Source organism: Ailuropoda melanoleuca, chromosome 8 (assembly GCF_002007445.2).
Source record: "Ailuropoda melanoleuca isolate Jingjing chromosome 8, ASM200744v2, whole genome shotgun sequence".
Classification (NCBI taxonomy): Eukaryota; Metazoa; Chordata; class Mammalia; order Carnivora; family Ursidae; genus Ailuropoda; species Ailuropoda melanoleuca.
Genome location: NC_048225.1, coordinates 109,298,711 through 109,320,102, shown reverse-complemented (window position 1 = coordinate 109,320,102; position 21,392 = coordinate 109,298,711). Strand labels below are relative to the sequence as shown.

Below are 21,392 nucleotides of genomic sequence, written 5' to 3'. Positions count from 1 at the left end.
CGGTTAAGCATCTGCCTTCGGCTCAGGTCATGATCCCAGAGTCCTGAGATCAAGCCTGTGTCAGGCTTCCTGCTCAACAGGGAGTCAGCTTCCCCCTTCATCTGCCCCTCCCCTGCTCATGCTTGCTTTCTCTGTGTCTCTCTGTCAAATAAATAAAATCTTAACAAAAAAAAAAAAAAACCCTTTCTAAAAAGTTCCTGTGGGAAATGACAGTGTCATTTGGGTCTATTAAAGCATCATTCTGGTTGCACAAACTAGAAAGAGAAGTTGCACTGTGGTAATACTTGTCTTTATCTTAGAGACCAAGAGTCATTTTGCAAATTTGTAGTATCATTTCCCTAAACAACTCAGGACCAAATTGTACTTCGGTTCTTCAGTTCTACTTTTTTGTGGAGACAGAAACACAGCTCTTGACTGCATTTTTACTTTATTTTTTTAAGCACTGCTGACAGAGTTAAGATAACTTTTTATTGCACCATGTATAACTATGAAACAGCATTAACAGGTGAAGGATGTAATAATTTAGACATCTCTTCATTTTAGAGAAGATGGAAACATCATTGGTTTTCTTTTCTCAATTAAATATGTGTGAATCAAAAGAAAAAACTTTTTTCAAGTTAATACATGGTTCAGGAAAAGAAGAAGCAAGCAAAGAAGCCAAGCTCAGGTAAAATCATAATTTTTAAAATCGGTTTTATATTTTTAAAAAACATGATTGATGTTAAATATTTGATAGCACTTGTTTTTAAAATATCTGGTTGAAAACAAGTTGAATGTAGTGTTATAACTGGGGGGAAAAGTCTTTTGTTTAATAGGAATAAACACCTGTTAAATCTTAAGTGTTTTTATTTTTGAAAAAGTGCAATTTTAACCACATAGAAGAACTAGTGACAATCTTAATTGAAATATAATCTCAAATACTTTACAATCACTGAAGGAAAAAACAAAATATATTTCACATATGCTATACTAATTCCTCCACAAACTGAATGAACTTCACCAGGAAAACCATTGTGAGTGTGTTGGGGTGGATGGTGGGTGAGAAGGGATGTTCAGGAGATTACCAATCCCACATTTGTTTGACAGTCAGAAGGAAAGATTTTAATTGTCATACAAACTGTCCTGAAGCTAATGCATTTTCATTTTCAGAGCTAAGGAAAAAAGAAATAGGTTAAGTCTTCTCGTACAGAAACCTGAGTTTCATGAAGAAACCCACTCCAGTAGATCTGGGCACTTGGCCAAAGAAACAAGGTGAATAACTTTTAATTATTTGAAGGAAGATTTTGCTGATTCTATCCTTAAAGATTTAAGAAAGAGGAAATTAGGGATTTCCATTTTATTGGAAATTACACAGTATTATAAGGAAGGTTAGAGATCTCATTTCAAAAAACTAGGAATATTCCGTAAAATTAAACCACTTTAATAACTTGCATTAAATAACCTTATAAAAATTTAAAGATGCTCTTTTAAAATTATATACCTGTCAATTTTAAATGATATATTTTACCCCTTATAAACTGATGAAATACTCATTAAGAGTTTCACAATATAATATTGTCATAAAGGAGAGCTATTCATCTCTTCCCTTAGTAGTCTGAATAAATGCCTCTAGGTATAAAAGCAAAAAAGTATGAAAAGGGATGTTTTGTCATTTTTAGCCATTTCTTTAATTCAAACAGAAAATGAAGTGGCCTTATATACAAATATAATACACATTTTTCCAAAAATAAAATATGGCCAGTAAAAGATCCACGACAAATATATTCAACCTTGTAAATTATAACCATAAAATATTTGTTTATTGCAACTTTTAAAATATGTTTCTTATCCCTTTAGAACCTCATTAGCCAAACTTCCTGTATCTGTATAAAAAACCATTGCTGCATATTGTGGTAAGAGCTTCAAGGAAATTGCAGTTAAAAAAAGTTTGGCTAAAAGTTACTGTCAGTTTAGGCTCTTCTACTTGCTGAATTAAACTGGATGTGCAGAGATGAATAAATTGTTTTCTCAAGAAAAAAAAAAAGATACTCGACCTGATTTCTTTTTCTTTGTTCGTAACCTAACACATGATTAATTTTAAATAAAATAATTCATATACTCATGAGAAAATATTTAATGTTATTTTAACATATTGTTTGATAGGCAAAATCAAAAAAAGGTGACCGATGTTTTTGAAGTTTCCAATGTAAATACAATTTTCATTACATTATAATAGAAGAAACCCTATGACTGCAAAGAGCAGTATTAAAGAGTAAGTTAGGGCAGATCCAGAAACAGACTTTCTGCATACTCCATTATAAACATTTTGTTTCTTGAACAGAGTCTCCCCTGAAGAAGCAGTGATATGGGGTGAATCATTTGACAAACTGCTTTCTCATAAAGGTTAGTGGTGTTTTTCCCAAATGCTTTATGTCTTAATGGACAATTATGCAAAGTATGCATGTTAACTATACAAAACAGTCTGTCATAAAATGTAGTCTGATTGGTAATTTACAACAATCTGAGTTTCTGATCAAGAGAAATAACTAAATAACAGAATAGTCAACAAATGGAAAATATTTTTTAAATATTCTGATTTTACTAAAAAGTACTTATTGTGGTTGAAATATTACCTCTTCGTGCTGTGATTAATAGTTTCAAATTTTTTAATTTATTGATTTTTGAATGAGATCCTTGGTTTTTAAATACCTGATTACCCATGTTATTTTTATTAAGTGATCTAAAATCTAAAGTAGTTCTTTTATTGGAAATTCAGGTAACCCTCATGAAAATAATTTTTTTCAATTTTGTAAATATTTCACTCTTCATATCAATCATCTCATTTTAAAGCAAAATTTTGTAAAAGAGTTGAGAATCAGATGGGTATTTAAGATGGAACTTTGTAGGTGAGGTGAAAGGTGAGGACAAATATTGATTTCTTGTCTGTTCGAGTCAGAGGACAGGCTGGCGAGATTGTTACTCTATTTTTTTTTTAATTTGACAGTTTACTATAAGGAAGCAAATGTCTTTTCATCTGTGGATCCTCAAACCTAGCATATCACCTGATAAATATTAAGTGCTCAAATAATATAACCAAATTTGTTTCTAGGAAAAGGTTAGCCCATGTTTCCTTTGAGATCTGAGTTCTGGTTCTCTTCTGCTACATAATGGTTGTATAATCTTAGTTAAACTTCCTAATTTCTCTGACTTTCAGCTTCTTCAAGTGTAAATGAAAATAACAATGTCTTTAGCTCCAACAGGAGTGGATTTCTGTCAGGATTAAATGAGATGATGAATAAGAAACCAATAACTGACACTACACAAATGTATATTGTTAATTCTATTATGAAAAATAATAATTATCAACAATAAATTAATAATCTTTTTCTATTTTCAAGTTATTCCCAACTGGGTAAAATCACCTACAGGATGAAATTTCAATTAAAAGAAAGATATAAGCTGTATTTATTTATTGAACTTAATAAACTGGTACATAATAATTTCATCATAATCCCACAACCCATACAGAGAGAAGAAAGATTCAGCGAGAGTAATTAGTCCTACAGAAAATTTTCCCCTGGCATTCTGTAATCATTCTGCTTTACGAGTAGTCAAAACTGAATGGAAAAAATTAAATCTGCTGCTCTCTCTCTTTTCTCTGCTGGTGGAAATATTAAAGAGCTGTAAAATAGCAGCAATTTGAATCAAGAGGGTTCAACATGATAACGAAAGTCAGCACTGCCCCACTTGGACATTATTATCATTGCTCTTGATCAAAGTGCTAATTAAATTATATTGAATTCACAAAAAAAATTGTTACTAGTATTCTTTTAATCAATCCTTCAAAAATCCAATTATTTTTAATTGCAAAGCTTATTGTAATATTAAATTATAAAGCTTAAAATAATCAGCTAAAAAAGTCTTTTGGTTGCAATGGTTAAATTCAGCTCATTTCTACTGTCTTGACTCCAGGCAAAAAAATAAATAAATAAAAGGAAAGATCTTTATATTCATTAGTACACACACCCATACACACACGCACTTCAAGAAAGACCTTACTCTAGCAAATTTTACAGAATTCCCCTTTGGTTAAATGAGTAAGTTTCTCAAATTCTGTATGTCATGTCTATATAAAGAAAAAGGAAATTGTATTAAATTTAGTCAGGGGAAATGCAGTGATAAATCAAACAAAATACAAATCAAAATTGGGTATTTAGTTTGACAAAAATGGCTGATATTAAAAGCAGTGTATGCTGATTATTAGCATCTTTAGAAATGGAGCCACAGAATAAATGGTTCTTAGGCTAGATTTTAGGGGATTAATCAAAATTCACTAGCTGGACAAGGAGAGAGACCATTCAAGTGGAGAGCCAACATAGACATGGGGCATTAACCAGTGCAATTTATTTAGGGAATTAAAAATAAAGTAATTCTTTGTTGAGAAACAATTTGAAAACAATGTTGAAAACAATTTGAAACAATTAGGGTGACAGACAATACACAGGCGAGACTAAAACAGAAAGAGCATGTTTTTTGCTGTATTCCACAGAAGCGACATAATCCATGGAGTGTTTTGATAATCCCACTATTTTTTTAAAAGATTTTATTTATTTATTTGACCAAGAGAGAGACAGTGAGAGAGGGAACACAAGCAGGGGGAGTGGGAGAGGGAAAAGCAGGCTTACCGCTGAGCAGGACCCTGGGATCATGACCTGAGCCGAAGGCTTAATGACTGAGCCACCTAGGCACCCCGATAATCCCGCTATTTTATCCAAATTTCATTCTTCAAATGTAGTTTAACTCTTTAAAAATTAAAAAAAACCACAGAAAATAAAATCCAAGAAAATCTAAACAAATTATGGACTTTAGTTAATAAAAGTGTATCAATATTTGTTTATCAATTATAACATATGTACTTTGCCAATATGAGATGTTAATAATAGGAGGAAACTTGGTTGTGGGGTATAAGGAAACTGCACCATCTACATAGCTTTTCCATAAATCTAAATCTATTCTAAAATAAAATGTTCCTCGTTTCTATACAGATATTAGGATATATTTTTTCCACCATCTTCATTTATTGACAGATTTGTCTGAAATTGTGAAATGAATCATAAAAATCTATAATTTAACTACACATATAAAAATCAATAATTTCTAAATGCTGTTTAATAGAAACAGAAATTATGAATAAATAAAAAAACAATATGAGATTATATGTGATTCATAATCATCAGTTTCAAATTTAGTTATCAGTCTTCTCATTGAGTGACTTTATAAAAGTAAATACTATCAATATAAAGTTAGCAAATCAATTCAAATAATATTATATGTATATGTATATTGCACTTACACATACGTGTGTGTTTGTATACATATATATGTATATGGTTCGGCATAAGATATTTTGAAAGTAAAATAATGCTGCTCAATAATGTTTGAAAATAATTAGCTAAATAGTTTAAAAAATGCTATATAACTTTCAATGTATCATGTAACCTTTCAAAAATTATTAAAAGAGATTATATAGATGTGGGCAAGATTTCAACAGGCAGAAGAAAAAATAATTCCTGAGTTGAGAAAAAGGCAGGAAAATGGCTAGAGAAATAAGAGATTTTGGTGTAACTTGGAAAAGCAACCCGCTCACTTTCACTGGGGCAGAGTAGTGAACAAACACATTGGAAAGTCAAGTTGGGGACAAACTTTGGAAGAGTTTGTTAGAAAACTGATGGACAAAAAAGTAGAATTCTATACATGTAATATGGACTGCCTACAAGATTGTTACAAATATAAAAGTTAACCTCAAGGTAAGGGCTATTTTGGAAAGAAAACAGATGAACTTGGTGACTGATTGAATGTGTGTGTGTATTGTAAAGTGAGATGATGAAGAGATAGGAGATGAAGAAAAAGGATGAGTCAAAGATCTTTAGATTTTGTTTCATATTAACAGGAAGATGACAGTGCCTTTTATAGATGAGAAAAAGAGGTGGGAGAACAAGATTTGTGAGAAGATAACAGGTCAGAGTTTGAACTTATTTAGTTGCTGGTAAACTTTATCTGAAGTTTTGCAGAGTTTTATAAGCACACACGTAGAATACGGAAGAGTGATTGATTATAAATAGAGATTTTTAACCATCACATCTTCAATCAGTATTTGAAAATGTGGAAGAGGATGTTATTTCCTGCAGGGAGTCTCTATCAATAAGAAAATCTTCCAACTACTACGTAACTGTGCATTTTCCAGTCATTGCAAATAATTCCAATATTTTTTACCTTTTTCATTAATGAATATTTGCTTGGACTTTTTGCACCACTAGTGTGGTTCTACTAAACTTAATTCTGAGAATAATTCATAATAGATGAGAGAAGTAAAATATGTAAGTCATGGCACCCCCTTGCTTTAAAAATATAAACTGATTGTGCTGTGGAAAATATTTACTACTGACTTTGAATAAAGGCTGCAAGGAAATGAGTACTTCACTTTTGCAGAAGGAAATGAGCACTTCTCCTTACACTTTTTACCTTGTGGCTTTTCAACTTGCCCTTCCCAATTTTCAGTTACTGATTTTCTGCAAGATAAGGGATTGCAGCATTCTGCAAAATTGAATTTCTGAATCAGGCTGACCCAAACCAAACACTCAATTTCTTAATCTGTCGCATAATAAAAGTAAGTAAAATCCAGTCTAAATTATAAATGGATCACATAAATATATCATTATTGCAACAGTAATCACAACATTCTGTGTCAGGTCAAGAGCTATGAAGCCAAATATTTAAGGGGAAAACATGCAACCAAGTAATACTGTACTTGGGTTTCCAACCTGAGAGTTTCTTGACTTTTTGTTTCATTTGGTTTCTTGGCATCAGAATAATTCTCCAACAGATGCCAGAATTTCAATTTAGAAACATGCAATCACAAGTGTTTCATATTTGTATGACACATTGAGCCAGCTCCTTCCAGTGTGAATTCTAATCCCAGGTTCCATCAAGCACTTTTGGCAGCTGCATTCACCACTGCTGCCTTCTAAAGGACAGTTTGTTAAGTTACTCCTTCTGTGTATGAAATGGTTCCATTGTGACCTGATTTAATGTGGCTGCCCAAAGAGAAACAGGAAGTAACTAATGTGCTGGGATAATCTTGCACAACATTGCATGTTAGTTTTTAAAAAGTAATTTACTTAAACTTTGAAATAAATGAACTACTTTCTCATCATTATTAATTCATTTCTTGAATCAGTATTTATTCTTCTTTATTATATTCATATTATGCCAACAAAATCCATTCAATTTTATTAACCCATTATCAGCACTTTTAGCACATAGCACTTTTCCTAATATTAGTGTTGTGACTTCATTCTGAATGTCTGTATCAAACTTAAGACTAATCATGGTAACAAAGATCTTTTGCATGATATTCCAGAGTACACTGGCTGGCCCATAGTCGACACTCATATTTTGTGAATTAGTAAAGGACTATATATTAAGAAACATTTATTTTATTTCTTGAAAGATTTCTATTTGAATTCCATGCAAATTGATTTTTCCTCTGCTGTTCCAAACAGAATAAATAACCCCCACAAATATCCTTCATTAGTCCTTGGGATATAAATGCCTGTCTTGCCCACCCATTGACTTTCATATTCCTCAGCAGTAGGAACTTTGTTGTTTGATGGCAACTTATAACTTTGAACAAAATACATCTGGGTTCAGACTTCTGCACTGTATTTTACCAGCTGTAAATTTAGGGCAACTTAACCCTTTGAACCTCAACTTCTTCATCTGTAAAAATGGGTTACTCCATAGGGTTAACATGAAAATTAAAAGGAGCTGTGCCAATAAAAGGCATATATAGCAAGGTGCCGGGACCCTAGCAAACACCTAAAACTTCTATTACACTTAATATTACTGCATTTTCAGCATATAATACAGTCCTCATGTTCATACTAGGTGTTTTATAAATAAAAGGTACGTGAAGAAAGTTATTTTTAATATGTGACAATTTCAGTTGCCTGGCATATGGATGATTCCTTTTAGAAGTTTAGTGCAAAACACTTTATTATGATTGAGATCTATTAATAGGAAAAATAATGGTCATATTCTCCCAAAATTGTGACATTTATTAACTCACTTTAGGAATAATTTGACATTTAAAAACTGATCAGTTATAATTATACATGACATGTGGATAGAATAAGTTGAAATCAGAAAAGTTTTTTCCTTCACTGGGGTCAACGTAACTTTATTCACAGACCCAATAATGCTTATACTTAATTTCCTCTTTCCAAACTAGGTTTAACCTGGAACAGACTATTGTCTCACTGCAAGATTACAGGCATTTTATTTTGACTCTGAAAATACACATTTTTAGGTATTTGAGGAAAATCTTCTGTGTATCAAAATGCTTCAAAGAATCATTACCGTTATATTTCCCATCTACATTTGGAGAAAAGCACACTATGCAGCATGAGGAAATAAATCTTGAAAACCAAACACTAAGTGAGCTAAAAAAAAAAATAAGAAAAGTTGTTAAATATCCTACATTGATCATTCTTGTTATTCTCAGTGATTAGAGTTTGTAGACTCATTCAGGAACTGCTTAGCACTAAGACCTCCTTAAAAAGGTTGTGCTTAACCAGGAATTATCTTACTTTTGCATCTAATGACTGTAGACAAGTTCTGACTTGCTTGTCAGTCTTAAATGATAACTTCTCAAATTCATGTAAGCCTGACCTTTGCTTGTCTTCCTAGTTTCTTCACAAACATTTAACCACTAACACCTTGTGCTCAGGGTTAATTTATGGGAAAAAAATCTCCCCTTATTCCAGTGAAAACGCCAATGGAAGGAGCAGTGGGATAGAGCTGCATGATTCTTTTGTCATTGTAGTGGTGAAGTCATCCCATATTCAATACTTTGGAAATGTGTATAGGTTGTCATTTCATTTTCTGTTCCTGTATCTCTAATATATTTTTAAAAAATTGCTTACAACATAAAAAGAAATGGTGCTTGTCAAATAGGACAAGTTCTATATATAGGGTAAATAAATTGAAATATAAAACATAGTTTGAGGATTGTATTAGTTTCTCCTTGCTGCAGTAACAAATTACCATATCTCTGGTGACTTAAAACTACGCAAATCTACTATCTTACAGTTCTGTGGATCAGAAGTACAGTATGGGGGGGGGGCGCCTGGGTGGCTCAGTCGTTAAGTGGCTGCCTTCAGCTCAGGTCATGATCTCAGGGTCCTGGGATCAAGCCCCACATCAGGCTCACTGCTCAGCAGGAAGCCTGCTTCTCCCTCTCCCACTCCCCCTGCTTGTGTTCCCTCTCTGGCAGTCTCTCTGTCAAATAAGTAAAATCTTTAAAAAAAAAAAAAAAGAAGTATAGTATGGGTCTTATTGGGGGGAAGAGGGAATCAAGGTTTGGTTAGGCTATTGTCCCTTCTGAAGGGTCTAGGGGATAATCCCTTTCCTACCCATTCAGGTTTTTAGCAGAATTCAGTTCTTTGCAGTTTTGGACAAATGTCTCCATTATTTTGCTAGCTCTTAACTCATGACTATTCACACCTTCTAGAAGCCACCACATTTTTTTGGCTCATGATCATCTTTTTCCATCTTTAAGGTCAGTAACATCATTTCATGTTGTATCTCTCTGACCCACTCTTCTGTTCCTCTTCCACTTTTAAGGACTCATGTGCTTAGACTGGATTAGATTAGCCACCTAGGTAATATAGGATAATACAGGATAATTTCCCCATTTCATGGTCCTTAACCATACCCACATCTGCAAAGCTCCTTTTTTCCATGTAAGGTGACATATTCACAAGGTTTGGGGAATTAGGGCATAGACATCTTTGGAGAGATGTTACTGTGCCTACCACACAAAATGTTGTGCTCCTAAGAAAGATACATTTCTAAGATGTGTTTTTGTTTGTTTGTTTGTTTGTTTGTTTGTTTGTTTGAAAAGTGAGATTTGGGGAAANTTTGTTTGTTTGTTTGAAAAGTGAGATTTGGGGAAATCGAACTTATCTGAAACTCAGTTTCCTCATCTATGAAAATGAATATAGGACATATTCCTAGCATCTGTTGTAAAGGTTAAATGTGGTAGTGCATATAAGCAGCACATAGCCCTCAGAACCTCTAAACATGTTATAAATGCAAAATCTCTTGATTTCCATAATTCTACCATTAGAGATTCATTCTTCTTGCTTCACTCTGTATGGAACTTTTTATATGAGAAGCCATCACTGACCGTAAGGAATCATTCTAGAGAGTAGTGAATATAAGAAATGAATATAAGTGAAAATGAGTTGAGGAAAGAAAGCTATCATTTTATTTCACAATTCTTTTAACCATAATGTTACAATGTTTGATTCTCCTTTCATACATTGCTAAATTTAAATCTTTAAATCTTTTGTTCAGAATCTTTGCATCTCTGATCATGAGGGATATTGATCTGTAGTTTTCTTTTTCTGTCTTTCTTAATATTTTTTATTTATTTATTTTATTTTATTTATTTCTGGGGAGGAAGGAGTATCAGGTTTTGGTATTAAAATGATGCGGAAAGTATTCATCCCTTCACTGTTTTCTGGAAGGAGTTGTATAAGATTAAAATACTTTTTCTTAAGTGTTTGATAAAATTCACCAAATCTGGACCCAAAATTTTTAGGGGGAGAGGAGAATATTTTTATTATATTTTATTAAATTCTGTTTATTAATTGGATTAGGGAGATCAGATTTTTCACTTCTTTAGTGTCATTTTGAGTAGTTTTTTTTTAATTTTTTTAATTTTTCCATTTTATTTAAGTTATGTTTATTGGTATAAAGTTGTTCAGGATATTTATTATCTTTGTGATATATTTCTGATATGTGGTAATATTCCTGATTTGCTCTATACTATGAAACAATCTTGCTAGGGGTTCTATTTTATTAATGTTTTCAAAGGACCAACTTTTTGCTTTTGCTAATTTTCTCTATGTTTTTTTTCTTTCATATAGATTTCTGCTCTGTTTTTATTATTTTTCCCTTCTACTTATTGTGGCTTTAATTTGTTCTTATTTCCAAGCTTCTTAAGATAGAAATTTATATCTTGATTTCGTACCCTTCTTTTTTTACTAGTATAGCTTTACAAACAATGAATTTCCCTCTAAATACTGTGTAAACTGCACCCCTCTAATTTTGATGTGCTGTACTTTCCTTATAATCCAATTGTAAATATATCATAATTTCTCATGTAAGTCCTTATTTGACCTATGAATTTATGTGTGTTATTTTGTTTCCAAATAGTTGAAGGCTTTTATAGCTATGTTACTAGTATTAATTTTTTATTAAAACCCTTGTGGGCAAAGGACATACTCTATAAGATGTCATTCTTTCAAAGTTTAGATTTATTTTTCATCCTACCTACCATGTGTTTATCTTGGATAATCTTCCTTGTGCTCTTGAAAAGGTGTTGGGCAGAGTGTTTTATAATTATCAATTAGGTCAACTTGGTTAATAATGTTAAGTTTTATATAACCTTATTAATATTCTGTCTACATGTTCTAGAAATTTATAAATGAACAGAATTAAAATCTACAACTGTAATTATAAATTTTTCTACTTCTTTCAGTTCTGCCAGTTTGCTTCACATATTTTAGAGCTCTGCAAATAAGCCCATATATATTTAGGATTATTATTTACTATTAATAGCTGACCACTTTACAATTATGAAATGGAAATACTCTATTTTGAAGTCACTTTGTCAGGCCACATCAGATTGTTTTTATACAGATGCTAAACACCTTTATTTTTAACATGTGTTTCTTGTAGCCAATATATAGTCTAGTTTTAATTTTGAATGCAGTCTGATGGTCTCTGACCATTAATTGAAGTATTTACTCCATTGAAATGTAATGTCATCATTGATATAGGTTAGATATAGCTAACATCTTATTTTCTGGTTGTCCCATAATTTTGTTGTTACGCTTTACCTCCTTTCCTTTTCCTCAGATTAAATAATTTCTATTCAACTCTCTTCTAGTTGACTCACCCTTTCTTATGCAGTCTTTAATTTGTTGTCATGTCCATTCAATCAATTTTTTACCCCAGGTATTTTCTATTCCAGTTCTAGCCTTTCCATTTGATTGTTTCTATCCTTTCAGTTTCTCTGCTGAGTTTTTGCATCTATTCACTCATTATGTCTTTTTTAACATTTATGTTCTTCAACAAATTAATAATAGCTTTTTTACTGTCCTTGTATGTTATTTCAAATATTTTGGATACTTTGTGGTCAATTTCTAATGACTGCTTTTGTTATTGATAATGGATCACATTAGATATTTCTTTGCATGCCTGATCAACTTTTATTGTATGTGAGCATAAAGGAAGATAGAGGAGTCTAGACTATGTTGTCTTCCTTTAAGGAGTTTTAGGTTACTTTTCTGGCAGTCTGTTATATCCCCCACAGATCCTCTTTATTTTTTCTGGCCAGTTCGATCCTTTGAAACCAACCTCTTTCTGATTTGCCTCAATACTAGTATTGCTCTTGCTCTTAGGCATAATGTTTGTAACAAAAACATGGACTGTGTTGAGCCATGACTCCAAAGTTTGGTGCCAAGTTAGACAAGAGTCTTCATCTCATGAATCTTAAAAAGTGCATGAGAAACACAAATGAGCAAGCAACTATAGCACAATGTTTGAAGTACCTGGAGCTTAGAGTGTGAAAAAGATAGTGGAAAGAGATGAAAGGCACTACTGGAAGAATTTTAAAAGTAAAGAAACATGATGAAGTCTGTATATAGAAAGATATTACTGACTAGAATGTGGATTATAAATTAAGAGGGTGTGGGAACAAGTAACAGAATCCTAGAATAAGGACCCTAATTAGAAGGTTGTTATAATAACCTGTTTGAAAAATAATTCTGCTCTAAGTGAAATAAATTTTAAAAACTCACTTTTTGTTTTTCAATGGGTAAATAGTTAAACAAATAGTGGTATATCGTCATCTTACTTGTGGTATTTTATTAGAGTTGACCCTTGAACCACGTGGGTTTGAACTCTACAGGTCTACTTATTCTGGGATTTTGTCAATAAACACAGTGAAGTACTATAAATTTGGTTACCGTTAGGTTTTAATCTAACATTTTCTCTTCCTTATGGTTTTCTTAAGTTTCTTTTATCTGTCTTACTTTATTGTAAGAATACTGTATACAATATACATAATATACAAAATGTGTGTTAATTGACTGGGGGCTTCTGGTCAACAGTAAACTATAAGCAGTTAAGTTTTTCAGGTGTCCTAAGTTATAAGTGGATTTTTGACTGCACGAAGTGGGGGGCTGGCACCACTAAAACTTGCACTGTTCAATAACAACTGTATAGTTTTGCAAGATGTAACATTGGTGGAAACTGGATAAAGAGTACATGGGATCTCTATTTTCTCCTACAGCAACATGTGAATTTGCAATTTTCTCAAAATAAAGAGATTTAATTTTTAAAAATGTGTATAAGCCAAAAAAAGTAAAATACCATAAAAAGTTGAATGAGCACTAGTTTTAAAGTCAGTTTGTCTTAGGGATGAATTCTAATTCTTCCACATTCTAGCTATGTAAACTTTACCTGACTGAGCCTTAAATAAATGATAGTCATCAAGACCATTAACATAATCACCATCAAAACCCACAAAGTATAATACTATGTGCTAGTCACCGTTTTAAGTACTTTGCATGTTTTAATATTTTTAATTCTCTACTCTCTTGCTTTTTTCTCTCATGGTTTGTTGGCTTTTGTTAGAGATATACTTGGATTCCTTTGTCTTTACTTTTTGCATATCTATTTTTGGTTTTTGATTTGTGGTTACCATTAGGTTTTTATCTAACATCTTATGCATATAGCAGTCTATATTAAGTTGATGGCTGCTTACATTTGAACCCATTCTTTACTCCTCTCCCCCACACTCCATGTTTTAGGTATTTGGTATCATACTTTACATCCTTTTATTTTTTTGAATCCCTTGACCAATTTTTATAGATATACCTAATTTTACTGGTTTTGTGCTTTCTGCTTTTCTTATTCCTACTTATGGTCTTTCCTTTCCATTCAAAGAGTTCCTTTTAACATTTCTTGTAGGAATGGTTTAGTAGTCATGAATTCTTTTAATTTTTGTTTGTCTGGGAATCTCTTTATCTCTCCTATTCAGAATGATAACCTTGCTCCATAGAGTATTTTTGGTTGCAGGTTCTGTTTTGTTTTTTCTTTTAGCACTTTGAATATATCATGTCACTTTATTCTGGCCTGTAAAGTTTCTGCTGAAAAATCAACTGATAGACTTATGGGGTTTCACTGTATGTAACTGTTTTCTTTTCTCTTGCTGCTTTTAAAATTCTCTCTTTATCTCTACTTTTTGCCATTTTAATGACTGTGTGTCTTGATGTGGACCTCCTTGGATTGATTTTATTGATATTATTGATTCTCTGTGCCTCCTGGATCTGGATTGCTGTTTTTTTCCTTGGATTTGGGAATTTTTGGGCTATGATTTCTCCAAATAAATTTTCTGTCCCACTTTCTCTCTCTTTTTCTTCTGAGATCCATACATGAAAAAGTTATTACACTTGATAGTGTTGCCAAGTTCCCTAAGTCTATTTTTCTGTTTTGTGCTGCTCTTTCATTTGAGACATACCCCCCATCTCTTCATTTTGTCTAACTCTCTGTGTATGTTTCTATGTGTTAGGAAAGTCAGCTACATCTACTCTTGAAAGTAGTGGCCTTATGAAGAAGTCCTGTGGTGCCCCGCAGTGCAATGTTCCCTATGCACCAGAACCTGGCACTTCAGGGATGTCTCCTCTGTATGTTATGTGTTCTGCTATTGTGGCTAAGCCTGGGGTGCCTGGCACGAGGGTCTGTTTCTCTCTCCTGTCTGTGCCTGCCTTGTCCCTCCCTCCTGCAGACAGTTTCTTGGGTCTATTTGGCTACCAACTGAGTCTCTGCCCTTCCTACCCACTTTAACAAGTCCTCTTCTCTACATTTAGCTGTGGAGAGTCTCTTCTGCCAGTCCTCAGGCCATTCTCTGGGTTATTTACACTGATATGGATGTTATTTAGTTGTATCTATGGGACAAGTTGAAGGTCCTCCTACTCCATCTTTCCTGGAAATCAATGCTTTTAATTCTCTAAACAGCCCTATCAGATAGGTATCATCATTATCTTAATTTTAAAAATTGAAAAACTGAGGTATGGAAAGAAAAGTATTTCACTCAGGACTACATAGTAACTATCTAAACATGAATTTAAACCCTGGCCATCTTCCACAAGACTTGATACCAGTGCCTAACATTGATGGAGCTCAAGACAAAAGTAAAAATGGAGACCCCATACTAAATATCTAAATGCTTAAGAGCTATAAATCAAGCTAACAAACTGTTAAAAATATATATTTCATCCTTTTATTTTTGCAAATATACTGTGTAACCATTAAGCTTGAATTTAAAATTCTCGGACTCTTTACAGTTCTATTCTATCAACATGCCTACCTTCCTTTTCTTTCTATTCATGGTTTGGTTCCATATTGTGAAAATCCTCTTTGCACATTTGTGTGGACACCCCAGCCTTCAAATTCAAGTCCTACCCTAAGGGTGTGCATACCATTGAGTCAGTGTGCCTTTAGTGAATGAACTTGGGGAAGAGGACTATGCAAACCCTGGTAACATAGAATTTTTAGACAGGGAATTCTAGGGTCCTGAGTACAGAAGCACAGTCTGGAAGTGGGAGGTGGGGGGAGAATGGGCTCCAAGTGGAATAGTTTCTTGGCTCTGTAGAATAACCCCACACCCCTGAGAAAGGCACTGAGGGACCTGAAAGAGACCCAAAGCAAGGTCCAGAGTAAGGGTTTGTCCCTCTTCCTCAGGTCTACGTATGACACCAGCCTCATTTCAACAGGAGTGATACTTTTCATAATTTTGAAGATTACAGCTAATTTATATGAGGTCTCTCATGTATATTGTACAGACATGTATTTCTTCACTGAATTAGAGGGAAGACATAGCTATTCTGTTAATATTTGCAGTTATACTTTGATATCAAGTAATACAATACAGGAGGGGAGGTGAGAGGTTAAATAGGTGATGGGTATTAAGGTGAGCACTTGTGATGAACACCGGGTGTTGTATGTAAGTGATGAATCACTAAATTCTACACCAAAAACCAATATCACACTGCATGTTAACTGGAATTTAAATAAATTTGGTGGGAAAAAATACCAACTAACACAATTCCTCAGCATTAATATTGTATAGTTAAAATATATCACTTCTTTTCCTGGTAGATGGACTAGAGACTTTTACCAGATTCCTTAAAACTGAATTCAGTGAAGAAAACATTGAATTTTGGATAGCCTGTGAAGATTTCAAGAAAAGTAAAGACCCTCAACAAATTATCCTTAAAGCAAAAGCAATATATGAGAAATTTATACAGAATGATGCTCCACAAGAGGTACAGTAAAGATGATTGTAAAAATTTAAAACCGCTTGAAAAATTTTTGAGAGAATCTGCCTTTATCAAATTGGTATCCTCATACATTCCACTAGAAAGGTCAAGATTTTATTGAAGCAAAAATGGATATTTATATAAATTCCTACATACAAACAGAATGCATTGTAAGACTTTGCCATGAAAGTAAAAGTGTAATTGAAGTCATTCCTTGGGGTTATTTTTATTCTAGTCTAAGAGTAAATACAGTTACTTGCAACATTTAGATTCATTCTCTTATCCATATTAATCACCTAAGCATAAGCAATGTCTCATCCAAACTAACAATTTCTATAAGAGAGGAAAGCAAGACAAATTAAACTGTTTGTATAATGTACCATTTTATTGTGAACTCATCTACCTATGCAAAGTTTTGATTGCACCAAAATAATTATTCCTCCACCTTAAAATAGACTAAAAGAAAATATCGTAATCGACAGATGAAGGAAACCTAATTTGACAATGGCTCAAGTGAAAAAACAATTGTGATTTTCTTTGACTGCAAGCTCAGTATAAGATAACTGTGTGACACAACTGCTAAAACTGTAGCAATAAAACTATTAAACTAGCAAATATTACCTGACTGACCTCAAAAATAATTTAAATAGAGTTTCTATATTTTCATTATGTGTTCAATAAATGATATATTTCTTTGCTGAAGTGGTAGAACTGGTAGTCTATCGCTATTAAGAGTTCTATTTCACTATAAATTAGTATTGTCCATGAGGTAGCATTTGTCTGTGAGGATATCATTTCACATGGAATGATGATTGTTTTTCTTGTTTCAATATGTTTCAATCTGTTCTGTGTTTCAATGCATTGTTCTGTTTTTCCCATGGCCAATTTTATAAACAGATTTTTAAAAAGCAGCTAATTGTATGCTGTTACCCATGAAGGAAAAGGAAGGAACCCTAACTGAAAACGTCTATCAGAATCAGATTTGGCAGTAGTGCTTTGATAAGAACTGTTAAAGGATTTTGTATCTTTAAAGATAACCATTTTCAGCGCACACTAGCTTGTGAGAAAGTATCATAATAAAGTGAAAAAAGCATAGGAATAAAACAAAAGCCCCTCATTGAAATCCCAAATATACCCCAAATTTCTATGAAGTTTCGTTTCCACTTTGAAAATGGGTTAACCTAATGGACTGTATGATATTTACAATGTTTCATATTCTAAATTAGCAAAGTGAGAAGGACCAGATGCATAGGAAGAGAAGAGCCAGATGAAATCCCAAGCCAGGTAAATCACTGGATCCCTAGACTTATAACAAAAAAAATCACAAAAGCATCCAAATGCCTTATGCCCACTCCAACATCGGATCAGTCCTGCACTGTTTGTTTTTCAAAAGCATTTACTTAAGTAGATTGACCATAATCATACTTTTTTGTTATTATTATCATCATGCAGGTTAACCTTGATTTTCACACCAAAGAAGTCATTACTAAGAGCATCACCCAACCTACCCTACATTGTTTTGATGCTGCACAAAGCAGAGTGTATCAGCTTATGGAACAAGACAGTTACACACGTTTTCTGAAATCTGATATCTATTTAGACTTGATAGAAGGAAGACCTCAGAGACCAACAAATCTTAGAAGACGATCACGCTCATTCACCTGTACGGAGTTCCAGGATGTAAAGTCAGATGTTGCCATTTGGTTATAAAGAAAATTAATTTTGTTCATTTTGATGGCAAACTTGTAATCTGCTTTTAAAATATAGCATGTTTACTTCTAACAAACGAGTACATCTTTTAAAATAAAATGCATCATGTCAAAGTATTTTAAAAATGTAAATCAAAACTTACGTTATAATAACACATACTATATCTGCCAATATATTCTGCAAAGCCTTCCATTTGACTTCATTCCATTCATAATCAGAAAAACTTATTACTTAATGGAAAGAAAGTAAAGAAGTAATAAAAATGTTTTATAAGACCATAAAGTTGAATTAAAGTTAAGCTTTTGCAAAATTGTCAATACTTAGAACAAATACCTAGTTTGGATATTTTTTTCTACATGTAAAAAAGTTAATGCTCAGATATCCATAAATTTGGAACATATTTTCCATAATGATGAAGACTCTTTCTTTCTCTCTCAGTCGTAGAGAGAGTTAGAGGTGGTCCGGTTCTTACAATAGGAAAAGACAATCATGTATTCTTGGGTTACTGACCCTGGTTCAAGAATAAGCAATGTATCACTTCTAGTTACAAGCCAGAAACAGGAACTTTGGGGAACACACATTCACCACTATAGAACTTCCAGGTTAAACATAACCCACGTGGATAACTGAGAATGGTATCCACGGTTTGGGCTCATTCTTAAGTGAGCATGGACTTATCCAGGAAGTGGAGCACACTTCTAATGGCCATAGAAACATGACCAGATTATACATAGCTCCAGGTTGGGACTAGGAGCATCTTCTCATCTGCTAACAGAAATTGCTACTAAAGTAATGGGCAGTCAGTGGTTTGAATGAGACCCAGAGGAGGTTTATCTCAGAAGTAATTAAGTTTTATTTTTGGACTTCTAGGACTGGGATAAAAATTAGAAATGAGAGGAGGTAAAGAAGCAAGGAGTCCAAGGCCCTGGAGACTCATGCATCTGCTACATTGGCCCCTATAAATAAAGTGTTTCCCCATTGATTGTGTTCTTGTTCCAAGTCTCACTGAGTCATTTAATAGTATATTATTCAAATAAGATTATGCTAATAAGTATATATGTCTCTACTTTAGGGAAATATTTAATTTTAGATATGTGTTGCATGTCAATGTCTGTATTTAATTATGCCATACATTTGGCTTTGGCAAATGTTATTTTAGTTGGAATGTAAAATATAAAAAATGCAGATCACCTATAGTAATAAATATTTTTAATTTCTTCATTCATACAGTTAATGTTTATTTGACCGCTAAGTGCTCTTGCTGATTGTTGATTATCCTTTCTGTCATCAAACTACACATAGACTTATTTTAGAATGATACTGAGATAGAAAGTATTAAAGTGTTTTGTCACTGATCTTACTACTAATTCAATTCTTTATACTGTTATAAATATGAAAACAAGGTATCATGCATTTCAAAAATCAACTAAGAAAGTGATTTTTAGTTTTTCTTTGGCTAAATGATTTATATTTTCTTTTTTCTGTGGAAGTGTCTTTTCAAAGAGTATGATTCATACACAGTTAAGACTTGATATACAAGTTTCTGATCTCATTAGAAAAATCATGGGCTGATTTTAACAGCATTGTTCTAGGACCATAAATATATATTATATAGCTTTTTCATTTGTAATACTTTTCAAACATGTCCAATATCTTGTTTAAAGAATTCAATGGGACCCTTCAAAAACATACCAGGACTTTCTGATGAAGTTAATGCCTGACTTCAAAGAACTTGTATCCATAGGAAGGACAACATGGTCACAAACAGGAAACAAAATAAACAATTAGAGAAGTGAAAAAGCCAAGTAAAAATGTGCAGACAGTACTGAGCACTGGCTGAAGGCATCACAGAAATATAACGAAAGCCCAAGGACTTGAGAACCTCAGTGCCTGGGCTCCCTAAACAGATGTATGAGCCCACAGACAAAAGTCAGTACCTATGCTGTCATATTTTGTACATAATAGAAGCTCAGTAAATGACTATGGGATCAAAAGGAAGCAAAAAGAAGCATTACGAGGAAAGTTCACATTTCAGCAAAGAATAAAGGTCTACTCTTATTGGAATGTGGCATGTTTTTATTTGAATCCTGGCTCTGCCACTTATCAAGTGTTGTAGTATGTTGGGAAAGTTACCTAAGTATTTTGAACTTCGACTTCTCATTTGTAATATTGAAGTAAAACATTTACAGTGATGTTAAGATGATTAAATTTAAAAATATTTGTAAAGTAACAAGTATAGATTAATTGACTTTAGCGCATGAACAAAAGTATGGGAATTATTCTTGGTATTTAAGTATCACTTTTTAATTATAATATAAATTTTCTAATGCTTATGCTAAAATCAAATAAATGTCCTTTGAAAATAATGAGATTTTCTTGAATAAAAATGGGGACAGCTCTTGCTTTCACCAAGTCTTTTATAATTTTGCCCTGCATAGAAAAGTAAATAATGACATTTTAGCCAAATAAAAAATATTGGAAAATTATAAACTTAAATATTCTTCTAAAGACAAAGCTGAAAAAAACTTAATTTTTTAATTATGTGCAATGCTGCCTGTAGAAAAAAACAGGCCAAAGCATATTCAAGATATATACTCCCCAAAATGCTCACAGACTTAACCATAACATTAACTAAAATTTATTTTCACTGTATTGCACCAACTGGTCTTGTATTTAATTTCCTTGCTTTCTAATTATCATTGGTTTATAAAAGGGAAACAAAAACAAAAATCCTTGCCAATTTAACCACAACTTTGTTCATTTACATTACCTGAAGTCTTTTCAGTATTGAAAATGAAAGGTAATATAGCATAGACAAACCCATCTTCTATAGCACGTTGAAAGAATGAATAAGTACTTATTGAACACTGTGTTTGATTGGTACTGTTAGGTGCTGGACATTCAAAGGTGAATTAAATAGAGTGAAAGGGAGAGAGGAAGAAACTTTCTTCATGATATACTCTCTGATAAAATTTGCATAATACAATATTCAGCTGAAAGCAATGCTTTATACAAGATGTTCCTTCATATTTATTCTTAATAGTAAATTCATCTATGACCGATGCTGCAGATATCATTTATCTCTTGAAGTTAGGAGTTGAGGAGCTAATGTCTTCATTTGTTTAAGAGAAACACAGTAAACCCGCTAATTTGCACAAACTTTGTGCATCTTTCATAAAATGCAGGCAGAACAAACCAAAAGCGTACACACATCTAAAACACATTTCATTTAAGATTGAGGGGTTT

The 21,392-nt window shown here is 32.8% G+C and overlaps 1 protein-coding gene across 1 annotated transcript; it reads left to right on the top strand.

Annotated features, from left to right (window-relative positions):
* Positions 1-259: 259 nt before the first annotated feature.
* RGS18 (regulator of G protein signaling 18) lies at positions 260-20,512 on the top strand. Its single transcript, XM_002928089.4, has 5 exons — positions 260-667; positions 1,150-1,251; positions 2,321-2,382; positions 16,276-16,442; positions 17,889-20,512. Exons 1-5 carry the CDS (start codon positions 549-551, stop codon positions 18,144-18,146), a joined length of 708 nt encoding a protein of 235 aa, XP_002928135.1. The 5' UTR covers positions 260-548; the 3' UTR covers positions 18,147-20,512.
* The last annotated feature ends 880 nt before the right edge of the window (positions 20,513-21,392 follow it).

Excerpts from the sequence above, each read along its gene's own strand:
- RGS18 (XM_002928089.4), top strand. The coding sequence starts at position 549 with ATGGAAACATCATTGGTTTTCTTTTCTCAATTAAATATGTGTGAATCA. Across the intron at positions 1,252-2,320 it reads CACTTGGCCAAAGAAACAAG|AGTCTCCCCTGAAGAAGCAG; the intron begins GTGAATAACTTT and ends TTTCTTGAACAG. Across the intron at positions 16,443-17,888 it reads AGAATGATGCTCCACAAGAG|GTTAACCTTGATTTTCACAC; the intron begins GTACAGTAAAGA and ends ATCATCATGCAG.